Raw genomic sequence first — 23,575 nt, 5'->3', positions numbered from 1 at the left:
GTTGTGGGTGAAAATGATGGGTACTTCAAGTTGTAAAATGGGTTTAGGAGGGACATTACGTAAAGAACTTGTTCTGAAAATATATTCGAGGGGAACCAAAAGGTTGGGAGGATGGGGCACTTCTGTGTCTCAAATGCGCAAGTAAAAAAGTATTTAAAAAAATGGGGGCAAAAAAGTTGGGGGGGGGGCTCTTTGGGGTTGGTGTAGAGGACCCTTTGGGGCTGGAGCAGAGGGCCCTTTGGGATTGGGGTAGGGGGGTTGTTGGGGTAGGGGACCTCACATGACTGTTCAAATGGAACTTGTGTATTATAACGACCACAGAGTTTCACCCTCAAATCCTCTTCTAAATCATCTTCTAAAATCATTTTCTAAAATGTATCAAACTGTTTCGCTCAAATCATCTTCTAAAATGTCTCAAAACTGTTTCGCCCAAATAATCTCTAAACGTAATTTCTGCGTGTTCCTTTTGTTTTGATATCCCTGCGCTGTCACATTTGAAATTCCTAGGAAACCCTTTCCCGCGTTAATCTCTTCATCTCCCAAGTAATTCCCTAAAATGCCTAAAATGGTTTCGCCCAAATAATCCCTAAACGTAATTTCTGCATGTTCCTTTTGTTTTGGCATCCCTGCGCTGTCACGTTTGAAATTCCTAGGAAACCCTTTCCCGCGTTAATCTCTTCATCTCATAAATGTTCCTAGCTACACTATTATGGTTTCGTTAGAATATCAATTTATCTCTCTGACTTAAAGATCAGTGAAGCCGTATTTAAAAATTGAATTTCTATCTCTTTAGACTCCCGCATAATTCTCTTCCCCTAAGTGACTCAAAGAGTCACTTTCATCTCTTTGAGAAAAATCTGAACTGAAGTGGAAAATTTTTATATTATTTTGGGAAAATAAAATTGATCGATAACTTATTTCATTTTCATTGAGAAAATTCAGAATCGAAGTTGGACTTTTCTCCTTACAGTAAAATAATTGGAACATAGCTTTAAATTTTTACATCTCTTTGAAAAAAGTTGGAACTGAATTTAATAAAATTTAGATTAAAAGTTACACTTTTTATCTTCATAGAAAATAATCACAATCTAGTGTAACTATTCCTCTCTTCTACGGAAAAATTTAAAAGTCAACTTTAAATTTTTTATGTCTTGGTGAACATAAAACTGAAGTGGAAGCTTTTTATTTTCTCTGGAGAAATTAGAATTGAATTCTGTTCTTTGGTAAAATTCAGAAGAGAACTTGAACTTTTCTATCTTCTATGAAAAATTTGGAATAGTATTTTAAATTTTTTCATCTCTTTGAGAAAAATCTGAACTGAAGTGGAAAATTTTTATATTATTTTGGGGAAATAGAATTGATCAATAGCTTATTTAATTTTCATTGAGAAAATTCAGAATCGAAGTTGAACTTTTCTTCTTCCGGGAAAATATTTGGAACATAACTTTTAAATTTGTTCATCTCTTTGAGAAAAGTCGGAACTGAATTTAAGAAAATTTAGAATTAAATTGAAACTTTTTATCTTCATAGAAAATAATCACAATCATAGTATAACTTTTCCTATCTTCTACAGAAAAATTTAGAACTGAACTTTAAATTTTTTATGTCTTGTGAACTTAAAACTGAAGTGAACTGAAGTGGAAAATTTTATATTATTTTGGGAAAATAGAATTGATCAATAACTTATTTCATTTTCATTGAGAAACTTCAGAGTCGAAGTTTTTCTCTGGAGAAATTAGAATTGAATTGTGTTCTTTGGTAAAATTCAGAAGAGAACTTGAACTTTTCTATCTTCTATGAAAAATTTGGAACAGTATTTTAAATTTTTTCATCTCTTTGAGAAAAATCTGAACTGAAGTGGAAACTTTTTAAATTGTTTTGGGGAAATAGAATTGATCAATAACTTATTTCATTTTCATTGAGAAAATTCAGAATCAAAGTTGAACTTTTCTTCTTCCGGGAAAATATTTGGAACAGAACTAAATTTTTTCATCTCTTTGAGAAAAGTTGGAACTGAATTTAAGGAAATTTAGAATTAAAGTGAAACTTTTTATCTTCATAGAAAATAATCACAATCATAGTATAACTTTTCCTGTCTTCTACGGAAAAATTTAGAACTGAACTTTAAATTTTTTATGTCTTGGTGAACTTAAAAGTGAAGTGGAAGCTTTTTATTTTCTCTGGAGAAATTAGAATTGAATTGTGTTCTTTGGTAAAATTCAGAAGTGAACTTGAACTTTTCTATCTTCTACGAAAAATTTGGAACATTAATTAAATTTTTTCATCTCTTTGAGAAAAATCTGAACTGAAGTGGAAAATTTGGTATCTTTGGTAGAAAACTTGCTAGTTCGAACAGAAAAAGTGTTATCACTAATGAAAAATATTATTTCTAAGAGAAATTTGTGTGTGTTCAGTAAAAGTATGTTAATTTTAAGGTAAAATGTCGTTACTTTGATGAGAAGGTTTGTTAGTGTTAAGCAAAACTTGCTACTTCTGACAGAAAAGTTGTATCACAATCAAAAAATTGTTACTTCTAAGAAAAAAAATTTGGTAACTTTGGTAGAAAAGTTGCTAGTTCGAACAGAAAAAGTGTTATCACTGATGAAAAATATTATTTCTAAGAGAAATTTGTGTGTGTTCAGTAAAAGTATGTTAGTTTTAATGTAAAATGTCGTTACTTTGATGAGAATGTTTGTTAGTGTTAAGCAAAACTTCCTACTTCTGACAGAAAAGTTGTTATCACAGTCAAAAAATGTTACTTCTAAAAAAAATTTGGTATCTTTAGTAGAAAACTTACTAGTTTGAACTGAAAAAGTGTTGTCACTGATGAAAAATATTATTTCTAAGAGAAATTTGTTTGTGTTCAGTAGAAGTATGTTAGTATTAAGGTAAAATGTTGTTACTTTGATGTGAAGGTTTGTTAGTGTTAAGCAAACCTTGCTACTTCTGACAGAAAAGTTGTTATCACAATCAAAAAAATGTTACTTCTAATAAAATATTTAAAAAGCTGTAAAGTAAAGTTGTGCGTGAAAAGGATGGATGCTTCAACTTGTAAAATGGGTTTAGGAGGGACATTAAGAAAAGAGCTTGCTCTGAAATGCCTTTTGAAAAGTATTGCTTGGTGTTGAGATATCCAAAAAGCTGTAAAGTAAAGTTGTGGGTGAAAAGCATGGGTACTTCAACTTGTAAAATGAGTTTAGGAGGGACATTATGGAAAGAAGTCGCTCTGAAATGCCTTTTGAAAAGTATTGCTTGGTGTTGAGATATCCAAAAAGCTGTAAAGTAAAGTTGTGGGTGAAAAGGATGAGTACTTCAACTTGTAAAATGGGTTTAGGAGGGATATTAGGAAAAGAAGTTGCTCTGAAATGCCTTTTGAAAAGTATTGCTTGGTGTTGAGATATCCAAAAGGCTGTAAAGTAAAGTTGTGGGTGAAAAGGATGGGTACTTCAATTTGTAAAATGGTTTTAAGAGGGACATTAAGATAGGAACTTGCTCTGAGATGCCTTTTGATAAGTATTGCTTGGTGTTGAGATATCCAAAAAGCTGTAAAGTAAAGTTGTTGGTGAAACGGGTGGATGCTTCAAGCTGTAAAATGGGTTTAGGAGGGACATTATCAAAAGAACATGCTCTGAAATGCCTTTTGAAAAGTATTGCTTGGTGTTGATGTATCCAAAAAGCTGTAAAGTAAAGTTGTGGGTGAAAAGGATGGATGCTTCAAGTTGTAAAATGGGTTTAGGAGGGACATTAAGAAAAGAAGTTGTTCTGAAAAGCCTTTTGAAAAGTATTGCTTGGTGTTGAGGTATCCAAAAAGCTGTAAAGTAAAGTTGTGGGTGAAAAGGATGGATGCTTCAACTTGTAAAATGGATTTAGGAGGGACATTATGAAAAGAACTTGCTCTGAAATGCCCTTTGAAAAGTATTGCTTGGTGTTGATGTATCCAAAAAGCTGTAAAGTAAAGTTGTGGGTGAAAATAATGGATGCTTCAAGTTGTAAAATGGGTTTAGGAGGGACATTAAGAAAAGAACTTGCTCTGAAATGACTTTTGAAAAGTATTTCTTGGTGTTGAGGTATCCAAAAAGCTGTAAAGTAAAGTTGTGGGTGAAAAGAATGGATGCTTCAAGTTGTAAAATGGGTTTAGGAGGGACATTAAGAAAAGAACTTGCTCTGAAATGCCTTTTGAAAGTATTGCTTGGTGTTGAGGTATCCAAAAAGCTGTGAAGTAAAGTTGTGGGTGAAAAGTATGGGTACTTCAACTTGTAAAATGGGTTTAGGAGGGACATTAAGAAAGGAACTTGCTCTGAAATGGGTGCTTCAACTTGATGGGTGAAGCACCCATTGAAAACCCATTTTACGAGTTGTAAAATGGGTTTAGGAGGGACATTATGAAAAGAAGTTGCTCTGAAATGCCTTTTGAAAAGTATTGCTTGGTGCTTAGGTATCCAAAAAGCTGTAAAGTAAATTTGTGGGTGAAAAGGATGGGTATTTCAACTTGTAAAATAGGTTTAGAAGGAACATTAAGAAAGGAACTTGCTCTGAAATGCCTTTTGAAAGGTATCGCATGGTGTTGAGGTATCCAAAAAGCTGTAAAGTAAAGTTGTGGGTGAAAAGGATGGGTGCTTCAACTTGTAAAATGGGTTTAGGAGGGACATTAAGAAAAGAACTTGCTCTGAAATGCCTTTTGAAAAGTATTGATTGCTGTTGAGATATCCAAAAAGCTGTAAAGTAAAGTTGTGGGTGAAAAGGATGGGTACTTCAACTTGTAAAATGGGTTTAGGAGGGATATTAAGAAAGGAACTTGCTCTGAAATAACTTTTGAAAGGTATTGCATGGTGTTGAGGTATCCAAAAAGCTGTAAAGTAAAGTTGTGGGTGAAAAGGATGGGTGCTTCAACTTGTAAAATGTTTTAGGAGGGACATTAAGAAAAGAACTTGCTCTGAAACGCCTTTTGAAAAGTATTGCTTGGTGTTGATGTATCCAAAAAGCTGTAAAGTAAAGTTGTGGGAGGAAAGGATGGGTACTTCAACTTGTAAAATGGGTTTAGGAGGGCCACTAAGAAAAGAACTTGCTCTGAAATGCCTTTTGAAAAGTATTGCTTGGTGTTGAGGTATCCAAAAAGCTGTAAAGTAAAGTTGCGGGTGAAAAGGATAGATGTTTCAAGTTGTAAAATGGGTTTAGGAGGGACATTACGAAAAGAACTTGCTCTGAAATGCCTTTTGAAAGTATTGCTAGTATTGCTAAAAAGCCGTAAAGTAAAGTTGTGGGTGAAAAGGATGGATGCTTTAACTTGTAAAATGGGTTTAGAAGGGACATTATGAAAAGATGTTGCTCTGAAATGCCTTTTGAAAAGTATTGCTTGGTATTGAGATATCCAAAAAGCTGTAAAGTAAAGTTGTGGTGTGAAAAGGATGGGTACTTCAAGTTGTAAAATGGGTTTAGGAGGGACATTAAGAAAGGAACTTGCTCTGAAGTGCCTTTTGAAAGTTATTGCTTGGTGTTGAGGTATCCAAAAAGCTGTAAAGTAAAATAGTGGGTGTAAATGATAGATACGTCAAGATGTAAAATGTGTTGAGAAGGGAAATGATGAAATTAACGTGCTCTGAGATTCCTTTTGAAAAGTAATACTTGGTGTTTAGTTATCCAAAAAGCTGTAAAGTAAAGGTGTGTGTGAAAAGGATGCGTACTTCAACTTGTAAAATAGGTTTTGGAGGGATATTAAAGAAGTTCCTCTGAAATGATTTTTGAAAAGTATTTCTTGGTGTTGAGGTATCCAAAAAGCTGTAAAGTAATGTTGTGGGTAAAAAGGATGGGTACCTCAAGTTGTAAAATGTGTTTAGGAGGGACGTTAAGAAATGAAGTTGCTCTGAAATGCCTTTTGAAAGGTATTGCTTGGTGTTGAGGTATCCAAAAAGCTGTAAAGTAAAGTTGTGGGTGAAAAGGATAGGTACTTCAAGTTGTAAAATGGGTTTACGAGCGACAGTAAGAAAAGAAGTTGCTCTGAAATACCTTTTGAAAAGTATTGCTTGGTGTTGAGTTATCCAAAACGCTGTAAAGTAAAGTTTTGGGTGAAAAGGATGGGTACTTTAAGTTTTAAAATGGGTTTAGGAGGGACATTAAGAAAATAAGGTGCTCTGAAATGCGTTTTGAAAGGTATTGCTTGATGTTGAGGTATCCAAAAAGCAGTAAAGTAAAGTTGTGGGTGAAAGGGATGGGTACTTCAAGTTGTAAAATGGGTTTAGGAGGGATATTACGTAAAGAACTTGTTCTGAAAAATATATTCGAGGGGAACCAAAAGGTTGGGGGGATGGGGCATTTCTGTGTCTCAAATGCGCAAGTAAAAAAGTATTTAAAAAATGGGGGCAAAAAAGTTGGGGGGGGGGGCTCTTTGGGGTTGGTGTAGAGGACCCTTTGGGGTCGGGGTAGAGGGCCCTTTGGGATTGGGGTAGGGGGGTTATTGGGGTAGGGGACCTCACATGACTGTTCAAATGGAACTTGTGTATTATAATGACCACAGAGTTTCACCCTCAAATCCTCTTCTAAATCATCTTCTAAAATCATTTTCTAAAATGTATCAAACTGTTTCGCTCAAATCATCTTCTAAAATGTCTCAAAACTGTTTCGCCCAAATAATCTCTAAACGTAATTTCTGCGTGTTCCTTTTGTTTTGATATCCCTGCGCTGTCACATTTGAAATTCCTAGGAAACCCTTTCCCGCGTTAATCTCTTCATCGCCCAAATAATTCCCTAAAATGCCAAAAATGGTTTCGCCCAAATAATCCCTAAATGTAATTTCTGCATGTTCCTTTTGTTTTGGCATCCCTGCGCTGTCACATTTGAAATTCCTAGGAAACCCTTTCCCGCGTTAATCTCTTCATCTCAAAAATGTTCCTAGCTACACTATTATGGTTTCGTTAGTAAATCAATTTATCGCTCTGACTTAAAGGTCAGTGAAGCCCTGTTTAAAAATAGAATTTCTATCTCTTTAGACTCCCGTATAATTCTCTTCCCCTAAGTGAAGCCATATGCATTCCCCTCTGCATCTTAACCATCAAACAGAACGAAACCATGAAACATCCATCAAAGTGAGAAAAATCCTGTTTTTCCATTCTCAGTGACAAAAACCATGAAACATCCATAAATTGCTGTTGACATCCATGAAAAAAAAAACAAATAAATTAACCAACACTCATAACCGTCCAAGAAACATCCATAAAAGTGAGAAAAATCCTGTTTTCAAGTAAGGAAAATCCTGTTTTTTTCATTCTCAGTGACAAAAACCATAAAAACATGCATAAATTATGTAAAAAAGTTGTAGATGGCAGCACATGTGTTCTCGTGGGATCAATAGGGGCCTTTCTACTATATACACGGTTCTTCATATGCTGACAAAAGTATCGTCTTTATGAGATTAAGTAATAAAAACAATTTTTTTTTAACTGAAAGTAAGGAGCAACATTAAAACTTAAAACGAACAGCAATTATACCGTATATAAAAGGGACTGTCCCCTCGTTCACGCCTTGATCTTTATGTTACTTTAGCATAAAGAGCTGGAGGTTGAGGAGGGGACAGCCCCTTTCATATATGGAATAATTATTATTCATTTTAAGTTTTAACATTACTCCTTACTTTCAGTTTCAGTTCTTATTTACTTTCAATTATTCCGTATATGAAAGGGGCTGTCCCCTCCTCAACCACTAGCTCTTTACGCTAAAGTAACGTAAAGAGCAAGGCGTGACGGAGGGGACAGTCCCTTTCATATACGGTATAATTGCTGTTCGTTTTAAGTTTTAATGTTGCTCCTTACTTTCAGTTTTAAAAAAAAATTGTTGTTATTGCTTAATCTCATAAAGACAATACTTATGTCAGCGTATGAAGAATCATGTATATTGCAATTGTATATGTCTGGTTTATATGCAAAGTAACACAAGAGGCGAAAATTAACGAACAAGAGAGTAGTGAAGAATTAGTGTATACAAAGTCATATTTGGCATGGATAGTCACTAGTTATAAATCACTAGTGGTGGCAACATGATTGGATAAGTTTTGAGGATTTGGGGAACCAAATTGTTTTTTGGGTGGCAGAGAGATTTCTGGGAAAATTCCCGGAAATTTGGGAATAGTGCAAGCCCTGCTTGATTTCTAATCAAGAAAATCAAAATACTTAAACCTCACGAGCGTAACTATAATGTGACTTAATATACGCCCATCCCATTCCTTAAGGATCTATACCTCCTTTGTCCACCCGTATCTTGAATATGCTGGTCCAGTTTGGCATCCTGGTATCTCCTGTGATGAATCAGACAAAATTGAATCCATTCAAAAAAGAGCCCTGAGAATAGTTTTCAAAGAAGGTAGGTACCATACTCGCTCCTTCTAAAAAAGCCAAGTTGGAAACTCTTGAGCAAAGGAGAGGAACGTTGTGCCTCCGTTTCGCAAAAAATGCAATAATAAACCCTCGCACGGAAAACATTTTCCCCGAAAGACACTCCCCATCCAGACACCGCCTGCCACGTACTGTTTCTGAACCCGTTCCTATCTTGTCCCCTATCTGGGGCTTGACCTCCACGTATGAAAAAACCTCTGTACCCATCATTACGGATAAAATAAACCGCTAGTTTTCCTTTTTTTCTCTCTTTGGTACTGGTGCCAAAACGTTTTTTTTCCTCCCCCCTTTTATATATTATCTTTTAAACCTTTTTAACGTTAATTTTATTTTAATATTTTTTAGTTTTTACCTTTTTAATTTCTGACATTTTGCCACTTAATTTTTTTTTGGTTGACTAACAAATGGTTTTACCATTCGGACATTGTTGTTTTTGGCACTGGTTTGCCAGTATAAGTAAATATCAGTATAAGTATAAGTAAATATATAAGTAGCATAAGTAAATTGCCAGTACTAGTAAATATATTATCTTATTTTATCTTACTACTTATATTAATAAGACAATTCATGCTTTTCAGATAGAGGTACCTGTGTTTGATCATTATGATAAGATTTGCTGGGTATTTGCAAAGCCCAAAATGCCCGCCCTCTCACTATAATGATATTGCTGTTTGTTTTTTATTGTTCGCCATGACAAGATCTCAGTTCTCAAAAAAATTTCCGGGAGAAAATTCAATTAAGTGCTGCCTATGTTCAGGGTAAATACCCCACGGCTGGTATGTTCCAGCTTGGTGACACTAACGAACTACTACTTGAGGCCTAATCTTATAGGCTTAAAACAATCTGTTTTAGGTTCAGCAGCATCGAAAACGTCCATCTGTTTAACAAAGAATGTGTAAAAAATGAAAATAATAATAATAACAAAAACACCACAGTCAAATTACCGTTTTATTATTTCAAAGCGAGAATTTACTTTCTGCAAAGCTTTATGTGTACTTTCTTTTGTAAAGTATATTGCGAAAAAAAAGAAGGAAAAGAACAAAAGCCAGCACCAGAAGTTTGGAGTTGGAGTGGTTGGACACATAACACTCACAGAATAACCTAGCCTGAAAAAGGGAAGGAGGGTACCTGTTTAGATTAGGCCTAAAACAGTTAATTAATTGCCCAACAACAAAAGGTGATACGGCTCTAGACTGTATAGCTACTAACATGTCTCAATTCAATAGAAAACCCTTCCCAGGCCCCCCAATAGGAGGAAGTTACCACTTCACCCTTGAGCTACACCCCAAAAGCAAAGTCCGGGTCACATACACTACTAGTCGGCCAATCACAAAAAGCGGATTGTTTGGTTTTGGCAATTGGCTCACGGCTGAAAAATGAGACGGCATCATTTCTACGGCTAATGCTGATGAAATGGCCCCTACTTTCCAAAAAGAACTTCTCGGCAAGTGCCATTTCTATTTTCCTGGAAAAGTTAGGAAACGTTTTTCAGTAGATCGTCCAAACGTTACAAAAGAAATCAAAGCACTAAGCAGGAAAATGAGACAACTTTTCAGGAAAAAAAAACATAGAAAAGCTAGACATAGACATAGACATAGACATAGGTTTATTAAGATTGAACAGCGTAGCCATGGCTAATTTATGTCGTCTTTACAAAAATATGGAAAAAAAAAATACAAATAACACTATAATAACACTATAAGAACGCTAACACGTGAATACAAATAACACTAAGTCTTGTTGTATGCTTCTACGAAAAAGGGGACAAACCTGTTTTTGTAGCGGTTGGTCCTGCAGACCAGGGGTTGTAGCTTCGACTGGGATCTGGTTCTTTGGTTAACAGGAGCATCGGGTGGGAGGATCAGTCTGTGATGGGGCGAAGATAGCAGTGACTTGCCGAGGGACATGATCAGTGATAATCGTCTGTCGCTGAGAGATTCAAGGTTCAGTTCTTGCAAGAGTTTGTTGTAGTCGTCACTTCTGTTACCAACGATTATGTTAACAGCTCGTTTCTGCAAAGATTCAAGGTCATCGCGAAGGTAGTGGGTGCTCTGGACAAAAGGTCCCCAGACAGCGACGGCGTATTCGAGTAGAGGTCTCACATACGTAATATAGGCATTTTTAAGGCTTTGAGTGTCGCAGCCAAACCTGCGCATCAGGACTAGGGTCTGAAGTGATGCATTGCCAGCCTTAATAACCTTCTCCACGTGTTCGTTGAATGTGCAGTCCATCAATAATGTGACTCCGAGGATTTTTGCAGATGGAACAACAGGGAAAGGGACTTGCGGGAATTCCAGATCACGTTTTAAGGGACGAAACCTGAGGATCATTGATTTATCTGCATTCAGTGTCAGCTTGTAACGTTCACAGTCCTCAGAGAAGGATGCCAGAAGGGTCTCGCTGAACTGACGTTCGATTACACCTTCTCTCACGAGGTATTTCAGGACAAATGATAAATCGTCGACGAATTTGAGTCGCTCTTCGAAATTCTGAAGGAGGAAGTTGATGAGGGAGCAGCAAGTCTTGTACCCTGAGGGGCTCCACAGGTAAGTTTAGACCAGTATGAGATCAAGTCACCTTCAAACAATGGAAATACACACTGCATTCTGTCCTGGAGGAAGCTCATCACTAATGCAAGAGACCGCTTCTGTGCGCCCATTGCTCGCATATTTTTTGCTGCCGTAAGATGACAAATCAGGTCAAATGCCTTCCTGAAATCGGTGAGAGCTAGGTCAATGAAGGTACTGCCCTTGTCAAGCCACTTAAAGATAATGTCAACTAGGCGCACGAGGTATATCAAGGTATTGCAACCTTTTAGGCCACCATACTGGTAACGGTCTATGTTTTCCCGCGTTTGCTTGAGCAATTCACGCAGGATGAATGACTCGGTGACTTTTGCAAAGGTAGATGTGATTGATATCGGTCGTAACTCGTTGCAAGATTTGGGTGTTTTAGTCTTCGGTATAACACGCACAAATGCGCGTTTCCAGCACGACGGGAAAGGTGACTGGGTGAAACATTCTCTGATGATGTGTCCAAGTGGCTTGGCCAGGAAAAGAGAGAACTCTCGTATTAACCTTATAGGCAGCTCTTCAGGAAAAGAGCTACTGGATGGACTCAACTTGTTCAGCTCTTTGAAAACTTGATACTCAACTGTTTCGATTTCACCTTCGTCAGGGCATATTGACAGTACTACCCTGAAGAATAAAATCAGAGAAATGACCCGCCAGGCAGCGGCATTGTATTACCAAAAGGAGGTATCTCATTTATTCGATTCTAAGCCTGGACTGGATTATGGCTAAGATTAAATAAAAAAAAAAAAATTTTTTTAACTGAAAGTAAGGAGCGACATTAAAACTTAAAACGAACAGAAATTATTCTGTATATGAAAGGGGATGTTCCCTCCTCAACGCCTCGCTTTTTACGCTAAAGTTTTTCATTGTTTAAAAAAAATAGAGCTGTGAGAAAGCCAAATTTTAGCGTAAAGAGTGAGGCGTTATGGAGAGGACCCTTTCATACACGGAATAATTTCTGTTCGTTATAAGTTTTAACGTCGCTTCTTACTTTCAGTTATAAAAACTTGTTTTTTTTATTTAATTTTTGAATATTTTTGAATAAATGCAGGTTTTGATCTTGGCTCACCGTACATGAATAATTAAAACAAAATTTTCATATTAATTTACTTTTATTTAGTTAAATGGCTTTCTCGAAACCTGTTTAATTTTATTTAAGAACGTTTTTATTAGTAATAAATATAATTAAATTACAAATTAGCTTAAGTAACAAACTTCAATATTCATACATTTTTAGTACGTATATTAGACGGTTCATCCCCTAGTCAATACCATGCTCCTTAAGAGAAATTTTGAATTGTGTTCCAATTATTTAAAAATGACCCCTTAATCACAAATTCCGTTAATTAGAATAAATAGCTCTTATGAAAGTGCAAAAAAATTTTGGCGTAAAGAGCGAGGTATTGACTAGGAGGTTAACCCAATTACATATGTAATATTCTCTGTTTGTTTAAAATTTTGATGTTGTTGCTGTTGCAGTTGAAAAACTTGTTTTTTTTATATTTAATTTCTTATCTTTTTTAAATAATGCTGGGAAGTCCAGCGCCTCCTTCATAGCAATGTCCCTTCCCCCATGAAAACTTCCATAATGTAAAGATCCTCCCACATAACCCCCGACCCCTCCCCCCACGACCAGGAAAAATCACCCCTGAAAACGTCTGTATACTTCCCAATAACCAATACTATATGTTTACATTGGGTAAAGTTCATAACTTTCAGCCCTCCCCTGGGAACTTCGGCGGATGAAGTCATCCTAAAAGACATACTTATAATATTTTCGAACATGCTGAACAAAATGGCTATCTAAAAATTTTGATCAGGTGACCTTGGGGAAAACAATGAGCGTGGGAGGGGGCCTAGTCGCCCTCCATTTTTTTGGTCACTTGAAAAGGGCACTAGAACTTTTAACTTCCGTTCCAATGAGCCCTCCCACGATATTATAGGACAACTGCGTCGATACGATCACCCCTGGGAAAAAAAAAACAAAAAAACAAACAAATAAACACGCACCCGTGATCTTCCTTCTGCCAAAAAATGCAAAATTCCACATTTTTGTAGATAGGAGCTTGAAACCTCTACAGTAGGGTTCTCTGATACGCGGAATATGATGGTGTGATTTTAATTAAGGTTATATAACTTTTAGGGGGTCTTTCTCCCTTTGTTCGAAAATCAGCCAAATTTTCTCAGGCGCCTAACTTTTGATGGGTAGGATTAAACTTGATGAAACTTATATATTTGAAATCAGCGTGAACATCTGATTCTTTTGATGTATCTATTTGTATCAAAATACGGATTTCTAGAGTTTCGGTTACCATTGAGCCGGGTCGCTCCTTACTTACAGTTCGTTACCACGAACTGTTTGATAGGCCGGACAAAGAAACTGCAGATCGCCTAAACACTCACCTGGCAGCGATTTTTCCTTCACTTCAGCCACTAAACTCGGAGAATTTTCGACGTCCATCTTCAGATCTTCTGGATTTCTCAATCTTCACATAATCCCAAGTCCGCTTCAAATTGATGAAACTGAAGAGGACCAGTATTATACCACTCGATATTTCTGTTAACCTGTTAAGGTTAACAGAAATATTATAAGGTTAAAGAAATAATATTTCTGTTACGGCTTTTCCTGAATTTTTGTAGTGCTCCGTTAACTTTAATATTCAACAAGATTACAATGTCAGGCCAGTATCTGACAATTAAAAAAAGGGATTCATAACCTCTATAATAGGCAGCACAATCGCACTGGCTAAGTAAAGAACGACGTTGGCACCATGTATTATTTTTTTGTTTTTTGTTTTCCATACCAGGGCACTTCGTATCGAAGGAGTTGTCGTAGAAGCTTCGAAAAGGGCTCATTGGATTGGAAATTGGCGACACTAGTGCCCTTTTTAATAGTCGAAAGTGATTGGAGGGCAACTAGCCCCCCCCCACGCCCACCAGTCCCCCAGACACATCCAATAAAAATTTTGACATAATAATTTTGTTCAGCGTTAGTTCATTTCCAAATAGAAAATATGTTTTTGAGGAGATTACTGCCCCACAACCTTCAGGGCATGGGTCTTAAGTTATGCCCTGGGGGCACATAAGAACGATATTGGTCCAATGTATTATTTATTAATTTTTTCATTTAAAGTATGGCACTTCGTATCGAAGAAGTTGTCGTAGAAACTTCGAAAAGGGCTCATTCAATTGGAAATGTTAGTGACTTGTGCCCTTTTAATAGTTGAAAGTGATTGGAAGGCGACTAACACCCCTTCGACACCCACCATTTCCCGAAACACATCCAATCAAAATTTTGAGATAGCCATTTTGTTCAGCGTAGTTGATTTCCAGATAGAAATTGTGTTTTTGAGGAGGACACTCCCCCACAGCCCTCATGGCAAGGGTTGAAAGTTATGCCCTGGTGGCATATAAGGTTTTTTATAGAAGGCGTTGTCGTAGAAACATCAAAAAAGGCTCATTCGATTGCAAATTCAAAGGGCTAGTGCCGTTTTTAATAGTCAAAAATTGATTGGAGGGCAACTAACCCCCCTCTCACGCCCACTTTTTCCCCAAACACACCTAATCAAAATTTTGAGATAGCCATTTTATTCAACGTAGTTTTAAGTTCTGGAAATTATGTCTTTGAGGATAACAATCCCCCACAGCCCTCAGGGCAAGGTAAGTTATGCCCTGGGGGCACATAAGGGTTTTATAGCACGCGTTGTCGTAGAAACTTCCAAAAGGGCTCATTCGATTCGAAATTAAAATGGGTCGTGCCTTTTTTAATAGTCGAAAGTGATTGGAATGCAACTAACTCCCCTTCCACACCCACCATTTCCCCAAACACATGCAATAAAAATTTCGAGAACGCCATTTTGTTCCACGCAGTTGATAGTTCTGGAAATTATATCTTTGAGCAGAAAATTCATCCCGGAGTCTCAAGGGCAAGGATTATAAGTTACTCCCTGGGGGCACGCAAGGTTATTATTGAAGTACTGGATAGTGTGACTTGAAAAAGGGCGCATTTGACGAAAGATCCAATGGGATGGTGCCATTTTTAATAGCCGAAAGTGATTGGAAGGCCACCGACCCCCCTCTCACACCCCCCCTTTCCCCAATCACATCCATTCAAAAATTTTAGATAGCTATTTTGTTTAACATAGTTAAAAATTTTAGAAATTAGGTCTTTAAGAATGACAACCCCTCCCCCCCACAGCCCTCAGGGCAAGGGTTGTATGTTATGCCCTGGGGGTATATAAGGTTTTTACCGAAAGCGTTGTCGTAGAAACTTCAAAAGGGCTCATTCAATTGGAAATTTCAAGGGCTAGTGCCTTTTTTAATAGTTGAAAGTGATTGGAGAGCGACTAACGCCCCTCGCACGCCCACAATTTCCCAAACACAGCCAATCAAAATTTTGAGATATCCATTTTGTTCAACATAGTTGAAAGTTCTTGAAATTAGGTCTTTTAGGATGATAACCCCCTCAGAGCCCTCAGTGCAAGGGTTGTAAGTTATGCCCTGGGGGTAATATAAAAAGTTGTTGTAGAAATTTCAAAAAGGGCTCATTTGATTGAAAATTGAAATAACCCTTTTAATAGTCAAAAGTGAGTGGAGAGTAATTAACCCCCCTCTTACGCCCACCATTTGCCCAAAAACATTCAATCAAAGTTTAGAGATAGCCATTTTGTTCAACGTAAGATAAGATAAGATTTATTGCTGAAAAATGGCTATCACAAGCCCAAAAGGGCCTAATTCGCACTTTAGCGTCAAATACCGCGAAAAAAGAACAACAAAAACAAACAATCAAACAACAACAGAAAATTATAAAAGGGTCAATGTCAAATACGTAAAAACGTTAAAAACAAAAACAAAGTACAAAGTAAACTCATAAAAGTAGAAGGCCAATGTCAAGTCAGCAAAAAATGCCCCCCAAAAAACAAAAAAAAAACTCGTAAAATTAACAAGGGGATAAAGTAAAATTAAAACAAAAACATAAGTTAGTTGGTGACTGACAAACATAAATATAAAACCTCCAAATTTGCAAAATGGGCATTAAAATTAATAACTATCTGGTAAAGAGTGAGTAAGGAGAGGGGGGGGGGAGGCAGCGAAGATTCACTGGTTGAAAATGTCAACTATGTAAGAGATTAAAGTTCTTCTATATCTTTCAGTGCAAACTCTTATTGGGACGAGAAGGGGGATTTTTGTTGACACAGAACGCGGGAGGCGGGGTCGAAGGGGTGAATATTGACCGGGGAAAAGGGGAGTTGTTCTAGGGTTATGAAGGGCATTGTTAGCAAAACGCAAGGTAATTTTTGCTCTCCTTTCCATAAGGGTGACAAGGTTAGCTGCCCTAAGAAGGGAAATATAAGGTACTTTACCCTCATTGAAGATAATTCTTAGGCACCTTTTTTGTACTGCCTCTATTCTGTCCGACAATTCAATGGAAATGCCAGGATGCCAAACAGGACAGGCGTACTCAAGGGTTTGGCGTACAAATGACAGGAAAATCCTCAAACAGTGCGATTTAGAGCATTTAAATTTTTTAAGGAGTTTAAGGAGGGAAAATGCGGCATTTGCACGTTTTAAGATTCCATTAATCTGACAATCCCGTTTTATGTCGCTAGAGATGGTAATGCCCAGTAATTTCATAGTGGTAACGGACATTTCAGGGGGGATTGGACAGGAGAAATAAGGGGGAGTTTCAAAGAAATTAGTAGTAAGAACAGTTGACTTTAAAGGGTTGACTTTCATATCATCAGTAAGAGCTTCGGCTGATATCGATTCCAAGATTTACATTGGGTTGCTTTTGGAATTTTTGGAACATGTCTCTAAGACAGTTAGATCATCAACGAATTTCCATCTATCCGGGAAATAAACACCAAGGTTGTTTATCATTGTAAGAAGTAAAATTGGACCTAAGAGGGTTCCTTGGGGCACACCATTATAAATTCGGAGGGGATCAGAATATACATTCAGGTATTTCACGACTTGCGTTCTGTTAGAGAGGAAAGACGCAATTATTCTAATTAAAAAAGGGTCAACTTGAAAGTCATTAGATAGTTTTTCTAATAGTATATTGTGGTTGATTAAATCAAAAGCTTTTTGCAAGTCAACAGCGATAACATTGAGCCAGGTATTGGGTTTTTCGAGTGTGTTACATATTTTGTCCATAAGGTGAACAAGATAGTGGGCAGTAGATGTAGAGCGTAGGTTTCCGAATTGTCTTTGGTCAACATTTGGGATTATTTTTTCCTTCAACCACTCAGCTAAAAAGCTTTCATATAACTTCGAACGTAATTGGAATTTCTGGAAATTATGTATTTAAGGATGACAAACCCCCCAGAGCCCCAAGGTCAACGGTTATAAGTTATGCCCTGGGGGCATATAAGGTTTTTATATGATCCTATTGATCAGGTTTTAGATGATCCTATTGCGTATTTTTCTTACATTTGTCAAATTACTGGGATATGCTTGTCCCGTTTGGCACTACGGCTTGACTTCAGACCGCCTGGAAAGGGCCTAATACCAAGCTCTTCTGGTTGTGTCTAAATCTCCCAAAGTCCCTTATTGCACCCTTTTAAAACAGTTTTCACTTACAACTATTTCGACATGCCATGATGAATTGTATTCTAAATTTGGTATTGGTATTACGAAAAATCCGCGGCTTCATAAAATCCTCCCCCCTGAGTATCTCCTTTCACGATAAAAGCTACCGCGACATGTAGCTCAACCGGTATAAAAAATTCAGCCAGTACCAGCACGGCATATTCGGTACGCAAGTAGTTTTGTTCCCTCGTTCGTCAAGATTTTTTAATTCTGAACGCAAGTAAGTTTTTTTAAGCTAATTTTTTATGTAAGATTTTGCATTCAACATACAAAATTCGAAACAAACGAAAATTGATATAACTTTTTCAATAGTATCATAGATCCGAACAGTTCAAATCTTTTGTTAATACATGACATTGTGAAGACGTTTTATGAAGAAGATGGTTTATAAGGAAAAGAACATTGTGTAATTCCCTAAACTCTGAATATTTTGCCACTTCACGATACACTGATTTACTTAAAAGACGAGAACTAATAATCTTTAATTACAAGATTAAAATTTAAAAATATACGACAATTTTGCAATAAAATACACTGGAAACCGAAAACTGGACATTGGAAATTGGAAACTGGAAAATATAACGCTGGAAACTAGAGTACAGGGATGGAATGACCAAGGGAATGAAAAATTACGGCTCATGGCATGAGATAGATCTTATAAGTAAATAATCTTAATAGAATAATATATGAAATCAAAATAAGATCTGTGAAAGGTGAATTGAAATATTTATTGCTGTAACTTCTGATAAATTTATCCACCTGTGCTGTAAGAAATCAAGAGGGTTGCTGCAAGTGAGAGGGTAAGATCTTTAAAAAACACCTTATTTTAGGGAGCCCAGCCCCCATTTATATACGCCCCTGCCTAATCTGTCTGTAAGTTCTCATTCCTATTTTTTGGTTAGAAATCAATATCAACAGACTTTTATAAAGTTAATTAAAACGAGAGCTGACTTAGAACACCAAAGTAAAAAAATCGGCAATGTGAACAGGAAGGGCGTGCGAAAGTACAGGATGACTCGGCCCCAGCCCCCCGCCCCCCCCTGCACTTTCTGGCTGTAGGGCCACGATTGTTTACCTTTTTTTAACCAATATATTTAACTTTTTCATTTATACTCTCGCCAATTTTCCGTTGGTGCACTACTGCACTCTCTCCACCACGGCACCTACCCTTCTTTTCCAGGTGTCTTTTTTTTTTTTTAATATTTAAAACTTAGATCTGTTATTTACTTAATTTTGCACAAGCATAATTATGGAGGGTAAAGATTTTTGTATTGAAGAATCTTAGAAACTGGATAAGTTATTTGTGTATTTCGTCTATTCTTCTCTTTTTTTTGTTCCTTTTTTATTGGAAAAAAATTATAGAAATAAAACTATATAAAAACAAATAAAAAACAGGTATTTTATTTCGACACAGAAAAACAAAATTAGAATCTGAGAATTTCAGAATTACCTCTTGATCTGAAAACAAAATAATACAAACATACATAAACTATCAAAGAAGAAAAACAAAGCAGAAGTAAAAATGAACTCCGAAGTTACAGTCAGACTGGTAAACTATTTCACGATAGCTAGAGCATTACCACACATAGCATAACTTGGCACATGATGACGGTTCCAACAGGGGCGTTAATTGATACGAATCCAAGGGGGGGGGGCAAAATGTATTTTCCAAATCCAGGAAGTAGGCTGGGGAGAATCTTTTTTAAATTTTTCAATAGAAATACTTATTTATGAAAGTAAAAAAAAATATTTTTAGAAATAAAGGGAGAGGGTAACAAATCTCGATGAAAGGAGACAAAAAAGTCCTGAGAGGGACAAACGTCCCCTAACCTTAACGTCACGAGATTCCAACCTTGAAGCAGCAGAAACGTTATTGACCCAATTAAACTAAAGAAATAAAAGCTATCTCAAATAGTTTCGTTACATGGCTTCATAAATTACCAAAACATCAATTACCAAATTACCACAATTTATACAACTGCGCATTTTATCAAGATACCAATCGAAATTATTCCTGGTAAGAAAAACCGTACCTCAATTTAATTTTTTTTTATTTGTTTAATCTTACTTGGTATGAAAATTACACAAAAAGTAATTCAGTTTAAGGATCATTGAAAGTGATTATTGCATGCGTTTGGTCGCTTAAGTTTGACTTTTCACCCTCAATCATTCAAATGAGCAAAAACAAATTCATTGCAATTTATAATTAATTTCTTATATCACATTACCCTTCTATTTACAATTCAATAGAAGACATATAATAGACGGGTGAAAAATTTTGAGAAAATAAACAAATAAGACTTGTTTATGTCGCAAATAATAATAAAAGTCCAAATTAGTCGAACATTAAGATATAAGTCAAACTGCCTTATACACCAGTCATGGACTCTTTGTGAGTGATTCGGCTCAATAGTAAACAAAACTCTAAAAAATGGGAATTTTGACATCAACAGATAAATCAAAAGAATTAATTTTTTATGCAGATTTCAAATATATAAGGTTCGTTAAGTTTAGTGCTGCTCATCAGAGCCTGAGAAAATTTGCAGGATTTTCAAAAAAGGGAGGATACACCTCAAAAAGTCAACGAATCTTAATTAAAATTTCACCATCAGATTATATGTGGAGATGTCTCAGATGTCCCAGGGGAATGGCCGGGGAAATTTTCAGCGGGGTTGGAATTGCCTGGATGATTTTCAGAGGGATGAGATTTGCAGGAGAAATTTTCGGTGGGAAAAACTTTCCGCAGGACAACTTCTCCATAGGGGAATTTCCTGCAGGAGCAAACTTCCCGGGAGAGGGGGGGGGGATTTTCTGGGAAAATGTTCCACAAAGCGGAGGGGGTGGGGGTAATTTTCGGCATGATTTGAAAAACGACCAGAAACTAAAGTCCTTTTCAAACGACAGTATGCTAACTAGAATTTTTTTTATCATCCACAGGAAATTTCCAGTGAGGTCGGAATTGCCCGGAGGGGGGGGGGTTATTAAGAGGGAAAAGTTTCCATGGCAGAATGTGTCATCGGGGAGGGAGGGAATTTTCATGAAGAGGGAGCCAGATTTCTCGGCATTATTTGAAAAACGAAATAAAATACTTTTTTTTCAACTTAAAGTAAGGAGCAAGAATAAAACTTAAAATGAACAAAAAATATTCCGTGTATAAGGGTTCCCCCTCCTCAATATCTCGCTCTACACTGAAGTTTGAATTTTTGTCCCGATCCTTTAAGAACGGCTCCTGAATCACAAGTGTCATTTAATTAGAATAAAAAGCTTAATTAAAAGTACTAAAAACTTTTGCGAGAAGAGCGAGAGATTGAGGAGGGGGCAAAACTCTTTATATACAGAATAATTTATATCCATTTTTAGTTTTAATGTTGCTCCTAACTTTAATTTGAAAAAAAATATTTTCTTTAATGCTTAATTTAATATGCGAGGTTGCAGTGATCTCAGACTTGTTGCATAGTGTTCTTTGGGTATATTATGTTTGAATTTTGTTTAAAAGTGTGTTTCTTTTTGGTTCTCAATTTGTTTATATATAATATTTGTGTGATCGTGTTGTCCAAGTTTCAAAAAAACATTATATATAATGTTTATATATAATATTATAATATTAATATATATATATTTGTGTTTGTATGTTTGTGTGCTTGTATTTGAGTTTTGTAAGTTTTTATTTGTTTATTTTCAAAGTCTTGTTAAAAAAAACACCCGTGCTTCATTTTTTTTTCATTTCACTGATTCAATTAAAATAATTATATTTTCTGTATTTCATTGTCACTGTTAAGCATGTTAAACATATTAAACATGCCCCTGTAAGCTTAGCTTTAGGTATACCGATGATTAATTTTTCGCATTTTAATTCATAATAAATTACTTATCAACGAGAACAAAAATTGGTTCCAATAACCAGATTGCCAATAAGGCGCACCGTAGTTGGACACGCTACAAAATTCTATTAAAATAGCTATTAACTGAACACCAAGTTTTTGTTTAAATGTTTCTTTTGCTCCACACATATTAGATTCACTTTTGATGTAAACAAAGAGTATGAAAATCTGGTAAGAGAGGAAGCTGGTTCACTTCTAAAAAAAGAAAAAAAACCTCCGATACTACATAGGACTACCCAGTAAAATCACGCAGTTAATTACAAAAATCTATGTACAAATCACAGTTAAATAAAAATTTACGTTTTTTTTTACTGTTGCCTTACATTACGCCAGCAAAAGAGACAAGATATTTGTGGGCCTTCTTTTTTTTTAGATAAACGATGTTCAGTAGATTAAACTAGCCCCGTTTTATAATCAAGAACAATATTTGAGAATAAAAAAATCACCCAAGTTTCAGCAAATTTTAGACTAGAATCCATAAATAAATAGATATTTTATTAAAATAAAAAGTATTTTTCAAATAAGCTCAATTTAAATTAATGTAGATTTCTAGTTTTAGCGGGCAACGTTCCCTCTGAGGGGTACTAATGATTTTTATTTCTATCCAATTCATATTAATAAACCAGTAGCGATCCCCTTTTGTTCAGTTTACTATTTTCTTTGGTTTTCGATTAAAAAAACAATCTAAACCTGAAACTATTCTTGGATTATTTATACATCCAATGTTTGACAGGGTTTTTCTCTTCTTCAATAGAGAACATGGTATAAATGATTTTCTTTTTTTTCGTCTCTTGTTATTGATTACTTCCTCTTCTTCTATGGCATGTATTCCTTCAGAAGCCTTTCTGGAGTTATTTAAGGATTTATTTTTCTTTAATTTTATAAGCGATCTAGGAATTATCCTCCAACTTCTTCTTCTCTTCTTTATACCAGTAGACATGGGTGTTTTCTAGAATTTATATAGAAATACATTACTTATGTAATAAACAAATTGCTCGAGATATAGTTACTTTCAGCCGGTTCACAATGAATTTTTACAAACGACAAGATTCATTTCGTTCCAAAGTCTAACAACGCTTTTTTTTCCAAGACCACACTGCCTTTTCTACGACGAAACAAATAAGAGTCCCAAATAGGGATAGGTCCTTTTATTAAACAGTGAAAAAATATAGATATTTCTAGAGCTAGAAATTTAACACAATATTAAAGAAGTCAAAATAGTTAATGAACCCTTGGACCGGAAACTTGCTGTTACCCTGAAGTTATTATTTTGTTCGCTATATATAATTTGTTTTGATATTGCTATGTTAGTTTCTCTACTGATGATGATGACTGACTATGTCACCGAAATCTCTAGAGCTTTTGTATCTATTTGTTTCACTGTGTGATAAAAGGACCCATACCTATTTGGAGCTCTTATTTAATTAGAATTTAAATCCTAAGTTAGATTTTTTCAAAATAGTCAACAAATGGTCAAAATAGTCAATAAATAACGATGAGTCAAAATAATCAAAATTAGACGAGCGGGTGATCATGAAGCTGCGATATGTTCAAATAAAAGACGCTAGGATGATTAAGCTGCAATATAATAATATAAACGACACTGGGTTGAATAAGATGCTATATATAAATTAAAATGAAACGTTTTTGACGACGATGCTATATGTTACTATAAAGGTACATGGGATCAAATAGGTGAGATCTATTCATATAAAAGAACCTAATATCAAGAAGCTGTGATATATTCATATAAAAGACCCTGGGATGATGAAGCTGCGATATCTTCATCTAAAATACCCTGATATCACGAAGCTTCTATATGTTAAAATAAATGACCCTGGGATCATGAAGCTGCTATATGTTATACTAACCTACCCTTGTTTCACGAAGCTGGCGATATGTTATTAAATAATTCCATAGTAACACGAAGCTGCGATATGAAAATAAAATATACCCAGATAGGAAAGCGCTGAGAACTATTAATAGACAATACAGTAGGAACACGAAGCTGGCGATATGTTAAAAAAAATTACAAGTGGAACTCTACGATGCTAAATTATCAATTAAAATACAGTTGTATCATTAAGCTGATATATTTTCAAATAACATACCGCGGGATCACTAAGATCATTTTTGTTAAATTAATATA

At 35.8% G+C, this 23,575-nt stretch overlaps 1 protein-coding gene across 1 annotated transcript in view; it reads right to left on the bottom strand.

Moving 5' to 3' along the window:
• Positions 1 to 18,930: 18,930 nt before the first annotated feature.
• Positions 18,931 to 23,575, bottom strand: part of LOC148940248 (uncharacterized) — a 57,471-nt gene continuing 52,826 nt past the window's right edge. Inside the window, exon 5 of the mRNA XM_089106499.1 lies at positions 18,931 to 22,375. Coding sequence (XP_088962625.1) covers positions 22,070 to 22,375 — 306 coding nt within the window. The 3' untranslated portion in view covers positions 18,931 to 22,069. The remainder of the gene's footprint in view (positions 22,376 to 23,575) is intronic.

The sequence above is a fragment of the Artemia sp. Qi Xiang Cuo genome, chromosome 20 (genome assembly GCF_049724085.1).
Source record: "Artemia sp. Qi Xiang Cuo chromosome 20, ASM4972408v1, whole genome shotgun sequence".
NCBI lineage: Eukaryota > Metazoa > Arthropoda > Branchiopoda > Anostraca > Artemiidae > Artemia > Artemia sp. Qi Xiang Cuo.
Note: the sequence above shows the minus strand (reverse complement) of the source record. Positions and strands in the feature narration are given on the sequence as shown.